Source organism: Mobula hypostoma, chromosome 20 (assembly GCF_963921235.1).
Source record: "Mobula hypostoma chromosome 20, sMobHyp1.1, whole genome shotgun sequence".
Taxonomy (NCBI): domain Eukaryota; kingdom Metazoa; phylum Chordata; class Chondrichthyes; order Myliobatiformes; family Myliobatidae; genus Mobula; species Mobula hypostoma.
Window position 1 is genome coordinate 45,350,589 of NC_086116.1, and position 12,196 is coordinate 45,362,784.

The 12,196-nt window shown below is 41.3% G+C and overlaps 1 protein-coding gene across 3 annotated transcripts in view; it reads left to right on the forward strand.

The window, feature by feature from the left end:
* The window catches only part of LOC134359480 (voltage-dependent calcium channel subunit alpha-2/delta-1), a 761,998-nt gene that overhangs the window by 72,938 nt on the left and 676,864 nt on the right, over nt 1-12,196 (forward strand). For all 3 annotated transcript variants that reach the window (XM_063072791.1, XM_063072789.1, XM_063072790.1), the window contains exons 2-3: nt 2,957-3,038; nt 7,193-7,309. In XM_063072791.1, coding sequence (XP_062928861.1) covers nt 2,957-3,038; nt 7,193-7,309 — 199 coding nt within the window. The remainder of the gene's footprint in view (nt 1-2,956; nt 3,039-7,192; nt 7,310-12,196) is intronic.

Here is a 12,196-nt window from a genome sequence, read left to right on the forward strand (position 1 = left end):
ATGCCCAAACTTTTGCATGTCACTGTACTAAATCAATGGCTTATGCTGATTACACTTTAAAATGTGAATAGATAGACCAGTCCATGAATTCCATTCTGCATACTTGCATTCAAAGAACATAGAATATCGAACGGTACAGCACAAATAGGCCCTTCGGCCCACAATGTTGTGCTGAACCAATTTATTAGTAATCAAACGGCCAACTAAACTCAACTAAACTAATCTATTTTGCCTACACAATCTCTGTACCCTTCCATTTCCCTCACATTTGTGTGCCTATCTGAATGTCTCCTAAAAGTGTCCTGGTCCCGTCTGGCTATTACCTCCTTAATTGGGCCTTAATCCCCTCGTCTGATTTCCAGTTCCACTAATTACAACACACCTAGTTCCCATTAACGAACATGGGATAAAACTCAGGCGGCACTGCCATGCTTTGCCAGTTTGTTGGTTGACTCTAGTGTGAGTAAACCTTGTTTCTTGATTCCTTGGGACTGGCAGTTCTAAGCTCCTCATCATTTCCTGGATGCTCCACGTAAACCTTGTCTTCGTGTAAAGACTCTCCTGGATACCGGTTCCCCGTTCGTGGCGGTGCTAAACGCCTCACGACTCTGCCTCCGCGCCTGTGTCCTGCACTTGGGTTCGTCCTCAGCCTCGTCCTTGCAACAAAAAGTCCTTCATGCATCTGCCACAACGACCACCCCAGGCAGCGCATTCTAAACGCCCACCACTTTTGGTGAAAAACTTGCACTTCACACCTCCTTTGAAATTAACCCCTCTCACCTCACATGCATATCTTCTGGTATTAAGCCTGGGAAAAAGATGCTGTCTGTCTACTCTATCTATACCTCTAACAATCTTATCAGCCTTGATCACATCTACCCTCAGCCTCCGCCAAACCAGAGAAAACAATGTAAATTTGTCCAACCTCTCATTATAACATATGCTCTCTAATCCAGGCAGCATCCTGGTAAACCTGTTCTGCACCCTCTACAAAGCCTCAACGTCCTTCCTATAATGCGGCGACCAGAATTGTATGCACTACTCCAGATGCGGCCTGACTGGAGTTTTAAAAAGCTGCAACATAACTTCCTGGCTTTTGGTTGGCAGACTGGAAGCAAAGAGTGGGAATAAACGGGACCTTTTCAGAATGGCAGGCGGTGACTAGTGGGGTACCGCAAGGCTCAGTGCTGGGACCCCAGTTGTTTACAATATATAATAATGACTTAGACGAGGGAATTAAATGCAGCATCTCCAAGTTTGCGGATGACACGAAGCTGGGCGGCAGTGTTAGCTGTGAGGAGGATGCAGGGTGACTTGGATAGGTTAGGTGAGTGGGCAAATTCATGGCAGATGCAATTTAATGTGGATAAATGTAAGGTTATCCACTTTGGTGGCAAGAACAGGAAAACAGATTATTATCTGAATGGTGGCCGATTAGGAAAAGGGGAGGTGTAATGAGACTTGGGTGTCATTGTACACCAGTCATTGAAAGTGGGCATGCAGGTACAGCAGACGGTGAAAAAGGCGAATGGTATGCTGGCATTTATAGCAAGAGGATTCGAGTACAGGAGCAGGGAGGTACTACTGCAGTTGTATAAGGCCTTGGTGAGACCACACCTGGAGTATTGTGTGCAGTTTTGGCCCCTTAATCTGAGGAAAGACATTCTTGCCAAAGAGGGAGTACAAAGAAGGTTCACCAGATTGATTCCTGGGATGGCAGGACTTTCATATGATGAAAGACTGGATCGACTAGGCTTATACTCGCTGGAATTTAGAAGATTGAGGGGGGGATCTTATTGAAACGTATAAAATTTTAAAGGAATTGGACAGGCTAGATGCAGGAAGATTGTTCCCGATGTTAAGAAAGTCCAGAACGAGGGGTCACAGTTTAAGGATAAAGGGGAAGCCTTTTAGGACTGAGATGAGGAAAAACTTCTTCACACAGAGAGTGGTGAATCTGTGGAATTCTCTGCCACAGGAAACAGTTGAGGCCAGTTCATTGGCTATATTTAAGAGGGAGTTAGATATGGCCCTTGTGGCTAAAGGGATCAGGGGGTATGGAGAGAAGGCTGGTACAGGGTTCTAAGTTGGATGATCAGCCATGATCATACTGAATGGTGTTGCAAGCTCGAAGGGCCGAATAGCCTAACCCTGCACCTATTTTCTATGTTTCTGTGTTTCTATGTTTTGAGCCCAGTGCCTTGACTAATAAAGACAAGCATGTCATATGATTTCTTAACCACCCTATCAAACTGCATAGCCATTTTCAGGGAGCTATGAACGTCAACCCCAGGTTATCTCAGCTCATCAATACTGTCAAGAGTCTTGCCTTTAACAATGTAAGGGTGTAATACTGTTCTTTTCATTTAACCCACCAAGGTGCAACATTTCACATTTGACCGCGTTAAACTCCATCTACCATTTCTCTGCTCTTATCTGCAACAGATCTATATCCCGCTGTATTCTTTGCCTGTCTTCTCTGCTGTCTACACCAGCGCTTTTCATGATAAAAGACCCTTAGAATTCAATACAGCAGCAGATGACCATGTCAGAATGTAGGTGTAGAATATGTAAGCCTTGTATCTGCCACACCGTTCAGTTAAATTGTAGCTAATTAGGATTTCATCTCTTTTTGACCAACTTTCAACAAAATGGTTTCCAATTTGAAACTTCAAATCACCTTACATCTGCAGCAGTTTGACATTCCAATCTCCAGTTTGTGAAAAGTTCATACAAGAAAACTAAATGAGGAAAAGCAAGCCTCACCAATCTTGGGGATGACTGTTAATATTTAAAATTTCATCTGTACTAGAAGCTGGGACAAAAATGAATGGCATTAACACAATTAAACCAAACTGCAGTAGGTGATTCTGTGAAGACAAAATGCTGTTTGTTTTTGTAGTTGTGACAGACGAAGCCACAATCCATAAATGTAAGAGATCTCTTTGTCTTGCAGCATTCGGTCATGGGCAGAGAAGATGAAGGAGGACCTTGTGAAGTTGGTCCGCAGTTCCAGTGGAATTGATCAGTTGGAACAGGTAGGATGACGATGGCAGACTCTTACCCATTTAGCTAGCTCAGCAGGTTATTGGGTGCATCAGGAAGTGTGTTTCTGATAATATGGGGCCGCTTGCTATTCACCAAGAAATTGATGAATTTGTGTTTTCAAAGTTTTATCATGTATTTGAAGTCCTGGGACTTGAAAGGTGGGGGGGAGGGGGATGGTGAAATTAAGCAGGGTAACATCTGTATCTATGGGCTCGAAAATGAAGTATATAGTGACACACGCTTGTTTCTTTCTGAAAGGCACATATTGCTTTGGGTTAGCACGCGTGCACTTAACATCTCCACAAGTGTGCAGAACAGGCACCAACCACACTGGTTGGCAAGCAACACTGATATGACTCTAGCGCAGTCATTTTGGACTTCCAGGTGGGGCCAACCTTTACTTTCTGTGTGTGAAGGCCATAAGACCAGAAGACATAGGAGCAGAATTAGGCCATTTGGCCCATCTTGTCTGCTCTGCCATTCCACCATTGCCTTAAATGCACTTAATGACTTGGCCTCCAAAGCCACCTATGGCAACAAGTTCCACAGATTTACCACTAACTGGCCTTTTATATCCTTTGGAAATGAATGCTAACATTGCATTTGCCTTCCTTACCATCGACTTAACCCGTAAGTTAACTTTAGGGAATCCTGCACGAGGACTCCAAAATGCCTTTGCTGTCTGATTTCTGAATTTTCTCCTTGTTTAGAAAATAGTCTACACGTTCTACCAAAATGCATGACCATTCAATTCCCTACACTATATTCCATCTGCCACTTCCTTGTTCATTCACCTGATCTGCCCAACACAAGGAATAGGAAAACTGCAGATCAAATCAACGTATTGCACACAAAACGCTGGAGGAACCCAGCAAGCCAGGCAACATTTATGGAAAAGAGTACAGTCGATGTTTTGGACCGAGACCCTTCACTAGTCCTGATGACTGTTTACTCTTTTCCATAGATGTTGCCTGGCCTGCTGAGTTCCTCCAGCATTTTGTGTGTATCACATTATCTGTCTAAGTCCTTCTGCAAACTCATTGCTTCCTCAGCTACTTGCTCCTCTACTTATTTTCATATCGCCCACAATCTTGGTCACAAAGCCATCAATTCCGTCATTGACGTATAATGTGAAAAGAAGCAGTCCCAACACTGACCCCTGCAGAACATGACTAGTCACCAGCATCCAACCAGAAAAGGCTCCCTTTATTCCTACTCTGCTTTCTGCCAGTCAGCCAAACTTCTATCCATGCTAGTATCTTTCCTGTAAGACCACAGGCTCCTTGCTTAGCAGCTTCATGTGCACCACTTTGTCAAAGGCCAAGTAAACAGCATCCAGTGACTACGCTGTCTGTTATTTTCTCAAAGAATTCCAACGGATTTGTCACGCAAGATTTCCCCTTAAGGAAGCAATGCAGATTTAGCCCTATTTTATCATGCTCCTCCAAGTACCCTGAAACCTCATCCTTAATAAATGACTCCACCATCTTATCAACCACTGAAGTCAGACTGACTGGCTTATAATTTCCTGTGACATTTACGAGTTTCCAGTCATCCGGAACCGTTCCAGTACTTAGTGATTCTTGAAAGATCACCAGTAATGCCTCCACAATCTCTTCAGCTACCCCTTTCAGAACCATAGGGTGTAGTCCATCTGGTCCAGGTGACTTATCCACCTTCAGACCTTTCATCTTCCCAAGCACCTTCTCCTTAGTAATAGCAACTACACTCACTTGTGCCCCCGACACTCCCGAATTTCTGGCACACTGCTGTTGTCTTTCACAGTGAAGACTGATGCAAATTACTGATTAAGTTTGTCTGCCATTTCCGTGTCCCCTATTACTAACTCTCCAGCCTCATTTTTCAATAGTCCAATATCCACTCTCACTTCGCTTTTATTCTTTATATATATGTGAAAAAACTTTTGGTATCCTCTTTTATATTACTGGCTAGCTTGCTTTCATATTTCACCTTTTCTCTCCTTGTTGCATTTTTAAATGCCTTCTGTTGGTGTTAAAAGCTTCTCAATTCCCTAACTTCCCACTCATTTTTGCTGTGTTATATGCCCACTCTTTTGCTTTTATGTTAACTTTGATTTCCCTTGTTGCATCGCCTGCCTTTAGAATACGACTCCTTTGGGATGTGTCTATCCCATGCCTTCCAAATTTCTCCCAGAAACTCCAACCTTTGCTGTTCTGCCGTCATCCCTGCTAGTATCCCCTTCCAATCAACTTTGGCCTGCTCCTCTCCCATTCCTCTGTAATTCCCTTTACTCCACTGTAACACTGTGATTTTAGCTTCTCCCCTCAAACTGTGCATGTGTGTTCATGGGCATCAAGACCACGACCATCATTGATCATATAGATCATCTGTTGCTAAAGGCTTGTTGCTAGTTTACTTCTTTTGGAGTTTGCAATTTTGCTAACTCTGGAGGCAATAAGCTGAGATTACAAGAGAGCAGGCTGAGTTCAACTGCACCACTCAGACATCGACATGGATGCTGTGCTCTGATGAATGCAGAAATAATAACATTCGCATTGTGTGCACCGTGTTTTGGTTCACCTTCAGCACCTACAATATACTACCCATTTATAACTTTCCCTACTGATGCTAGGATAAGAACTGCTTCCATGCAAACAATTAACTTGACGAGTAGGCAATATAAAGTTGGCATGGTGCCCGCAGTGCAGTTAATCACACATCTTGATTACCATATCCAGCTTTACCTCTCCAATCTCTTAAATTAATCCTTGTATGCCTGATCTGCAAATACAGTTGGAATGCTGACACTCTTTGATGGGTTTTAACTTACTGAATATTGAAAGGCGCAGATAGACAGGATGTGGAGAGGATGCTTCAAGTCGTGGGAGAGTCCAGAACCAGGGGGCACCACCTCAGAATTCAAGGACATCCCTTTAGGATAGGAATCAGGAGGAATTTCTTTAGCCAAAGGGTGGTGAATCTGTGGAATTAATTGCTAGAGATGGCTGTGGAGGCCAAGTCATTGGGTACATTTAAAGCGGAAATGGTTAAGTTTTTTGATTAGTAAAGGTGTTAGAGTTTAAGGGGAGGAGGCAGGAGAATGGGATAATAAATCAGCCATGATCGAATGACAGAGGAAACTGAATGGGTTGAATGGCCTGAAAGTGCTCCTATGTCTTATGATCTTAAGGTTTAAGTAAGTCATTTGAAGTATGTACGTACAAAATAAGAAGAAATATGTGCCATTCTGCAAAGGTGCTTTCTGGATAGACCTCACAGTCCCTCACGTAGACATTATTGTATGTCAGCGGATAGTCATGTGACTCATTCAAATAAAGGTGTGAAAGCCTTCAAGTAACAATCATTGTTCACAACCATTAATATATTTTGTTACAATAGCAACAGTACATTTCCTGGTGATTTTAAATAATGATTGGCATCTTTTGCTGCTGGTATTGATGGATGAAGGATCACCTAAAGCACACATGTAAGATTCAGCCCGAGTTCTTTCTGTAACTTCATCTGCCTGAATGGCCAGCTGATCAATAGAAATATTCAAGGCATATGTACGCTGATCCCCATAAATAATGGCTCACAAACGGTGAAATACAAACATCAGGTCAGTGGAACAACGATACAGTGAGTGGAGTGACTGCCAAACAGGTGCAGTCCTCACCTCCGGTGCCATGAGAGTGGAGCTCGTGTGTTCTCCCAGGGTGACCTGGCTTCCTCCTACAGATGAAAGGTGTGCAGGGTGGCAGGTTGATTGGTCACTGTAAATTACTTTCCCCATGTCGTGGTGAGTGGTCCAATCTGGGGGCAGCTGATGGGAACGTGGGTCAAATAGGCTAAGGGAAGGTGAGTGGAGGAATTTACTTCTGTGTGAGCAAGCGTAAATTTGACGTGTTGAAACGGTCTCCTATATGTCATGAGGAAGTATAGATGGAAGTGTCTGAGGAAATATCCTCATTTAGTGTATGTGAAACAAAGAAATGTCTATCATGGGATATTACACTGATGGAATTGACTGTTTTGAGCTGTATACAAGCTCTAAAGGTATAAAACTTCACTGCTGCATGTGCTTTTCCGCACTTTTACATCAATGCAGCTTTATAAAGCCAAGGGGTGATTACACTGAGTGGTTTTCATAATTTCCTTGCAGATTTACCTAAAAAACAGACAGTATTACACTGTTGAAACAAACAACGCACGACAGTTAGTGGAAAGTGCAGCCAGAGAAATAGAAAAACTGCTTAGCAACAAAGTGAAGGCTCTGAAGGTGAGTACAGGAGACTTCATTGCTGACTTCACAGTTTTTTATAAGAGCGCCATGACATGTTTGCGGTTGGTGGAGTGTTTTCCATAGTAACAACTTGGTACACAATTAGACCAAGGCATGAAAAGTAATGGGAAGAATATAAGCAGAAATGAAAGTTTCAAATATCATTTAGTGATGCATTTACAGAAGAATATTGTACAACTCTGAATGTTTTGTTTGACAACATACAATATATATGCATAAATATGTGGTGTATGCATCTGATTTAAAAACTAGAGAAAATATATCTGAGAGCTCGAATGCTTCTAACATTCACAAACATTCAAGAGTTGTTAAAAATTAAATATACTCTGAATATTTTTTGAAACAATGAAATATATTTAAATTGATCGAATTAAATAAATATAATTACATTAACGTTCTGCCTTACACCAGTCCTTCTCCATTCAAATAGAGCAGGACAGTTCTCTGTTTCTACACTGGGTCGAGGGTGGTACAGAACACGTCCCATTAACCTATTGTGAACATCTGCTCCCCAATGTTAAAGAATAGTAAAGAGATTTGAAAGTAACTTGAACAACAGTCCTGACGAAGGGTCTCGGCCTGAAACGTCGACTGCGCCTCTTCCTATAGATGCTGCTTGGCCTGCTGCGTTCACCAGCAACTTTGATGTGTGTTGCTTGAAAGTAACTTGCCTTTTTTGTCTCAGAAATTTAGGTTTAAATTAATTTGGATCTCTGATTGGTGTGTATATATATATATTTGGGTGGAAGGACTGTTATTCCCAAACACAATTAGTGATCTGATACCTGAGTTTTGATCAATCAGTACAAATAAAAAGCAACACAGTACATCTAAAGCAAGTTCACAGAATGCTGAAAATATGCCAGTGCTCCGATTGAGGTTGAAGTTCAACTGCACCAGTGGACTCCGTAGTTTAACCTTGGAGCATAATCAGGAAAGCAGAGACAGTTAGCTGTTTGGATGTTTGGAACTTTCATTTTTATGCACAAGTCTTAAACTTCCATGGCACAATGGCAGTAAGACTGATCAACACCTCCACCCACGAACTCCACCACTACTTTATTATTTTCCATCAGTCACCTTATGTAGAACTTAGATGACTTTATGGACATACAATCAATCTATGTATATAAGCAATCTTATGTATTTATATTTATTGTGTGTTTATTTATTATTATTATTGTGTTTTTTTTATCTTCCGTGATTTTTTTGGTGCTGCATCAGATCCGGGGTACCAATTATTTTATTCTCCTTATACTTCTGTACAGAAAATGATATTAAACGATCTTGAATCTGATTGCTGCTAGTTTTGCATAAATCAAGTGACTTTTGAGCTGTAGTTTCAGGCTATCAATAAAAATTGAAGCATGGATGTGAACCAGTGACATGAATTCACCGTCTGTGTCCACCCTGAGGGAGCTTGTTATTTCCCTGACGTGGTTTCTGTATCGCTCAGAAAACTGATATTTTATGCGTAACCGGAATAGTGAAAGTCAGTTGTAATCAGTTATAAGTTCCATTTCACAGGTATTTTTACCTTTTATCTTTTATGGGCACTTTTAAAGTTGAATTCTGAAGAGCTCTTGTGTATTGAAATATCTTGTATTAAAACCCTTCGAGTCTCTAAATTTGATTTTGGGTGCAGAAATATTATTCTTGAGATACGGGTACAACTGATTTCGTAATATAATGACTGAATTTTATATTTGATTTTGGGTGCAGAAATATTATTCTTGAGATATGGGTACAACTGATTTAGTAATATAATGACTGAATTTTATTATACCAGTACACTGAAAGCAAACTGCACATTTGAAACATAATCACAGGCAATATATGGCAGCTTCTGTCTAGTGGGTGAACGGAGAAAATTAGCATTTGTGCAGTAGGCCCCTCGTCAGAGCTGCGTCAGAATTATAACAAAGAGAAATGTCAATTTGCCCTTTATCTTTGCAGATATCGGTGAATGCACTCAGCATGTTCGTTGTAATCATGCATTCAGACATTCCTAACCTACAGGCAGGCAGAGGAGAACGAGGAGGCAGATACATGTCAGAGCAGGCTTATCTGAACCTTGTGTGGATTACTCAGTTGTTGAGCTTGGAAAGTGAGATGGCAGGCTTCCATATTATCAGAGATTTGACTGACTACACAGAGCGTCAGTCCTGCATCGCAAGCTCGTAATGAATCAGCAAACCGTAAGGCTTAGCTTGTAGTCGCACAATAGTTGTTTACACAACCTATTGATCCTCTTAATTGTTTGTAGGTGTCTATCTTAACAGGTGCTGGAACAAAATTGCTTTTGTTTGGATTGATATCCAAAAAAAAGGACAATGTCAGAAGGTGCTTAATTCCAGCTGTCAGTTGGCCGTAAAGAGATGACACGACATCTTAAGCATTCTTATGAAGTGATTATAGATTAGAATGGAAATACTCAGCAGGTTGAGCAACAAAGGACTGAAAGCAATAGAGTTTCATCAGAGCAGGGCATTAAACTTGCTTAATATATTGAGCGTTTTCTGTTTATATTTCAGACTGCTAGTAGGAGCAGATACTTTGTTTCTGATTATGGATGGGTCAGGTGATAGGAGTGAGAAAATAAATAGTATGGGCACAAATTTAAGCAGGAGTTTCCCATTAAACTTCAATGAAATTAAGGAAGCCAGAAAATACAGAGGACTTGTGCATTGCAAATAAAGGTGACTTCATTTAAATGTAAGTCTACCAGGCACTGATCAGGTGTTGCTGGTGGTCCTGTGTTGCTCACATCAGTAAAGTGGACCTTTTAGACCACAGGGTAGATGAAGAAACTATTATTCATATCCCTAGGAGAAAGGGATGGAGAATAATGAAATAAGCCCACAATGTTTGGAGAAGAGAAGCTCATAGTGGGAGGGTGAAATAGGAGCAAAGTATTTTCGTATTTGCTTTGCTCACGACTAATTCTCTTAACCTGAAACATCTGAAAATCTGCAAATGCCCAAGGTTTTCCGGCCTGCTTAAAAGAGTCAATTTCAGATGTGAATCATCTATTGGTTCAGTTCTCCTCTCCCTATTCAAGTAGCCTGCCCTGCTCTGAATAACACTTTTTTAGAAAGCCAAAATGATTCAAGATTAACGTGCAAAATTATAGAAAAGGAGATTGGAGGTAAAGTGGTGTCTGGATAGAGAACTGGTTGGTTGACAGGAATCAAAGAGCAAGTATTTTTGCGAGTGTCAGGTAGTGACGCGGGATACCACAGGGATCAGTGGTGGCCACCAGCTATTTAGGATATACACTTAGTGGCTACTGAGTGTGTATTTGCAGTCTTCTACTGCTGTAGCTCATCTGCTTCATAGTTCAACATGTTGTGCATTCAGAGATGCTCTTCAGCACACCACTGTTGTAATGTGAGGTTATCTGAGTTACTATTGCCTTCCTGTCAGCTTGAACTAATCTGGCCATTCTCCTCTGATTTATTAAAAAGGTGTTTTTGTTTACAGAACTGCCGCTCACTGGGTTTTTATTTTGTCTTTTGCACCATTCTCTGTAAATTCTTGAAACTGCTGTGTGTGAAAATTCCAGGAGATCAGCAGTTTCTGAGATACTCAAACCTCCCTGTCTGGCACCAACAATCATTTCATGGTCAAAGTAATTTAAATCACATTTCCTCCTCATTCTGATGTCTGAGCCATTGAGTCTCCTGACCATGACTGCATGATTTAATGCATTGAGTTGCTGCCCCATATTTGGCTGGTTGGATATTTGCATTAACGAGCCGGTGTACAGGTGTACCAAAAAAAAAGGCAAGCAAGCCACTGAATCGATAGTGATGATTTGGAGGGAACTAAATACGATATGTCCAAATCTGCAGGTGACACAAAGCTGAGTGAGAAATCAGGAGGATGCAGAGCAGTTCTGGACAGTTTGGACAGGTTATGGAAGTGGGATCTGATGTAAGGAGAGAGATTTTTAATTAGACACATATTCATTAGAGTTTAGAAGAATGAAAAGGGGATCTCACAGAACCCTACAAAATTGAAACATGGCTAAGCGGATTATATGCAGGATAAATATTCCCAGTGGAGTCCGGCATCAGGAATCATGGTCTAAAGATATGGAATAAACCAATTGGGAATGAGAGGAGGATAATTATTTTCTATATGAGAATGTGAACCTGTGAAATCTCTCCAGCAGAAAGTGGCAGAAGTCACATCATTAAATGTATTCAAGGATTTGGATATTTTTAAACACGAGTTTCTGCAGATGCTGGAAATCCAGAGTAACACACACAGAATACTGGAGGAACTCAACAGGTCTGGCAGCATCCATGGAGAGGATATAGAGCTGATGTTTCAGACCGAGACCATTCATCAGGACTTGGATAGTTTTCCAGGGCTACAGCAAGGGTTCCCAACCTGGGATTCACAGACCCTTTGCTTAATGGTATTGGTCCATGGGATAAAAAAAAAACGTGGGGACCCCCTGGGCTAGAGGGATCTTGGAAAATGCAGAAGAAGTTGAAACAGAATTCAGATGGTCATCCATAATCATGCTAAATGGTAGATCATACTTGAAAGGCAAACAGCCTAATTGTACTCCTATTCTTCCACAGTTCTGGCTTCTACATTCACACCTAGCCTGTCCCAATCACATGTATTTCTTTTGTCCAAATCAATCTTCCTGCTGCCTTTTTGAAAACATTTTAAATCTCCTTTTTCCAGTTCTGATGAAGAGTCCTCAACCTGAAATGCTAACTTTCGTTGCCTTTCCCCAGGTGCTACTTGACTTGCTGGGTGTTTCCAGCTACTGGTTTTGTTTGATTGTAAATGTATATACACTTAATGGTCACTTTATTAAGTACCCCCTGTAGCTAATAAAGT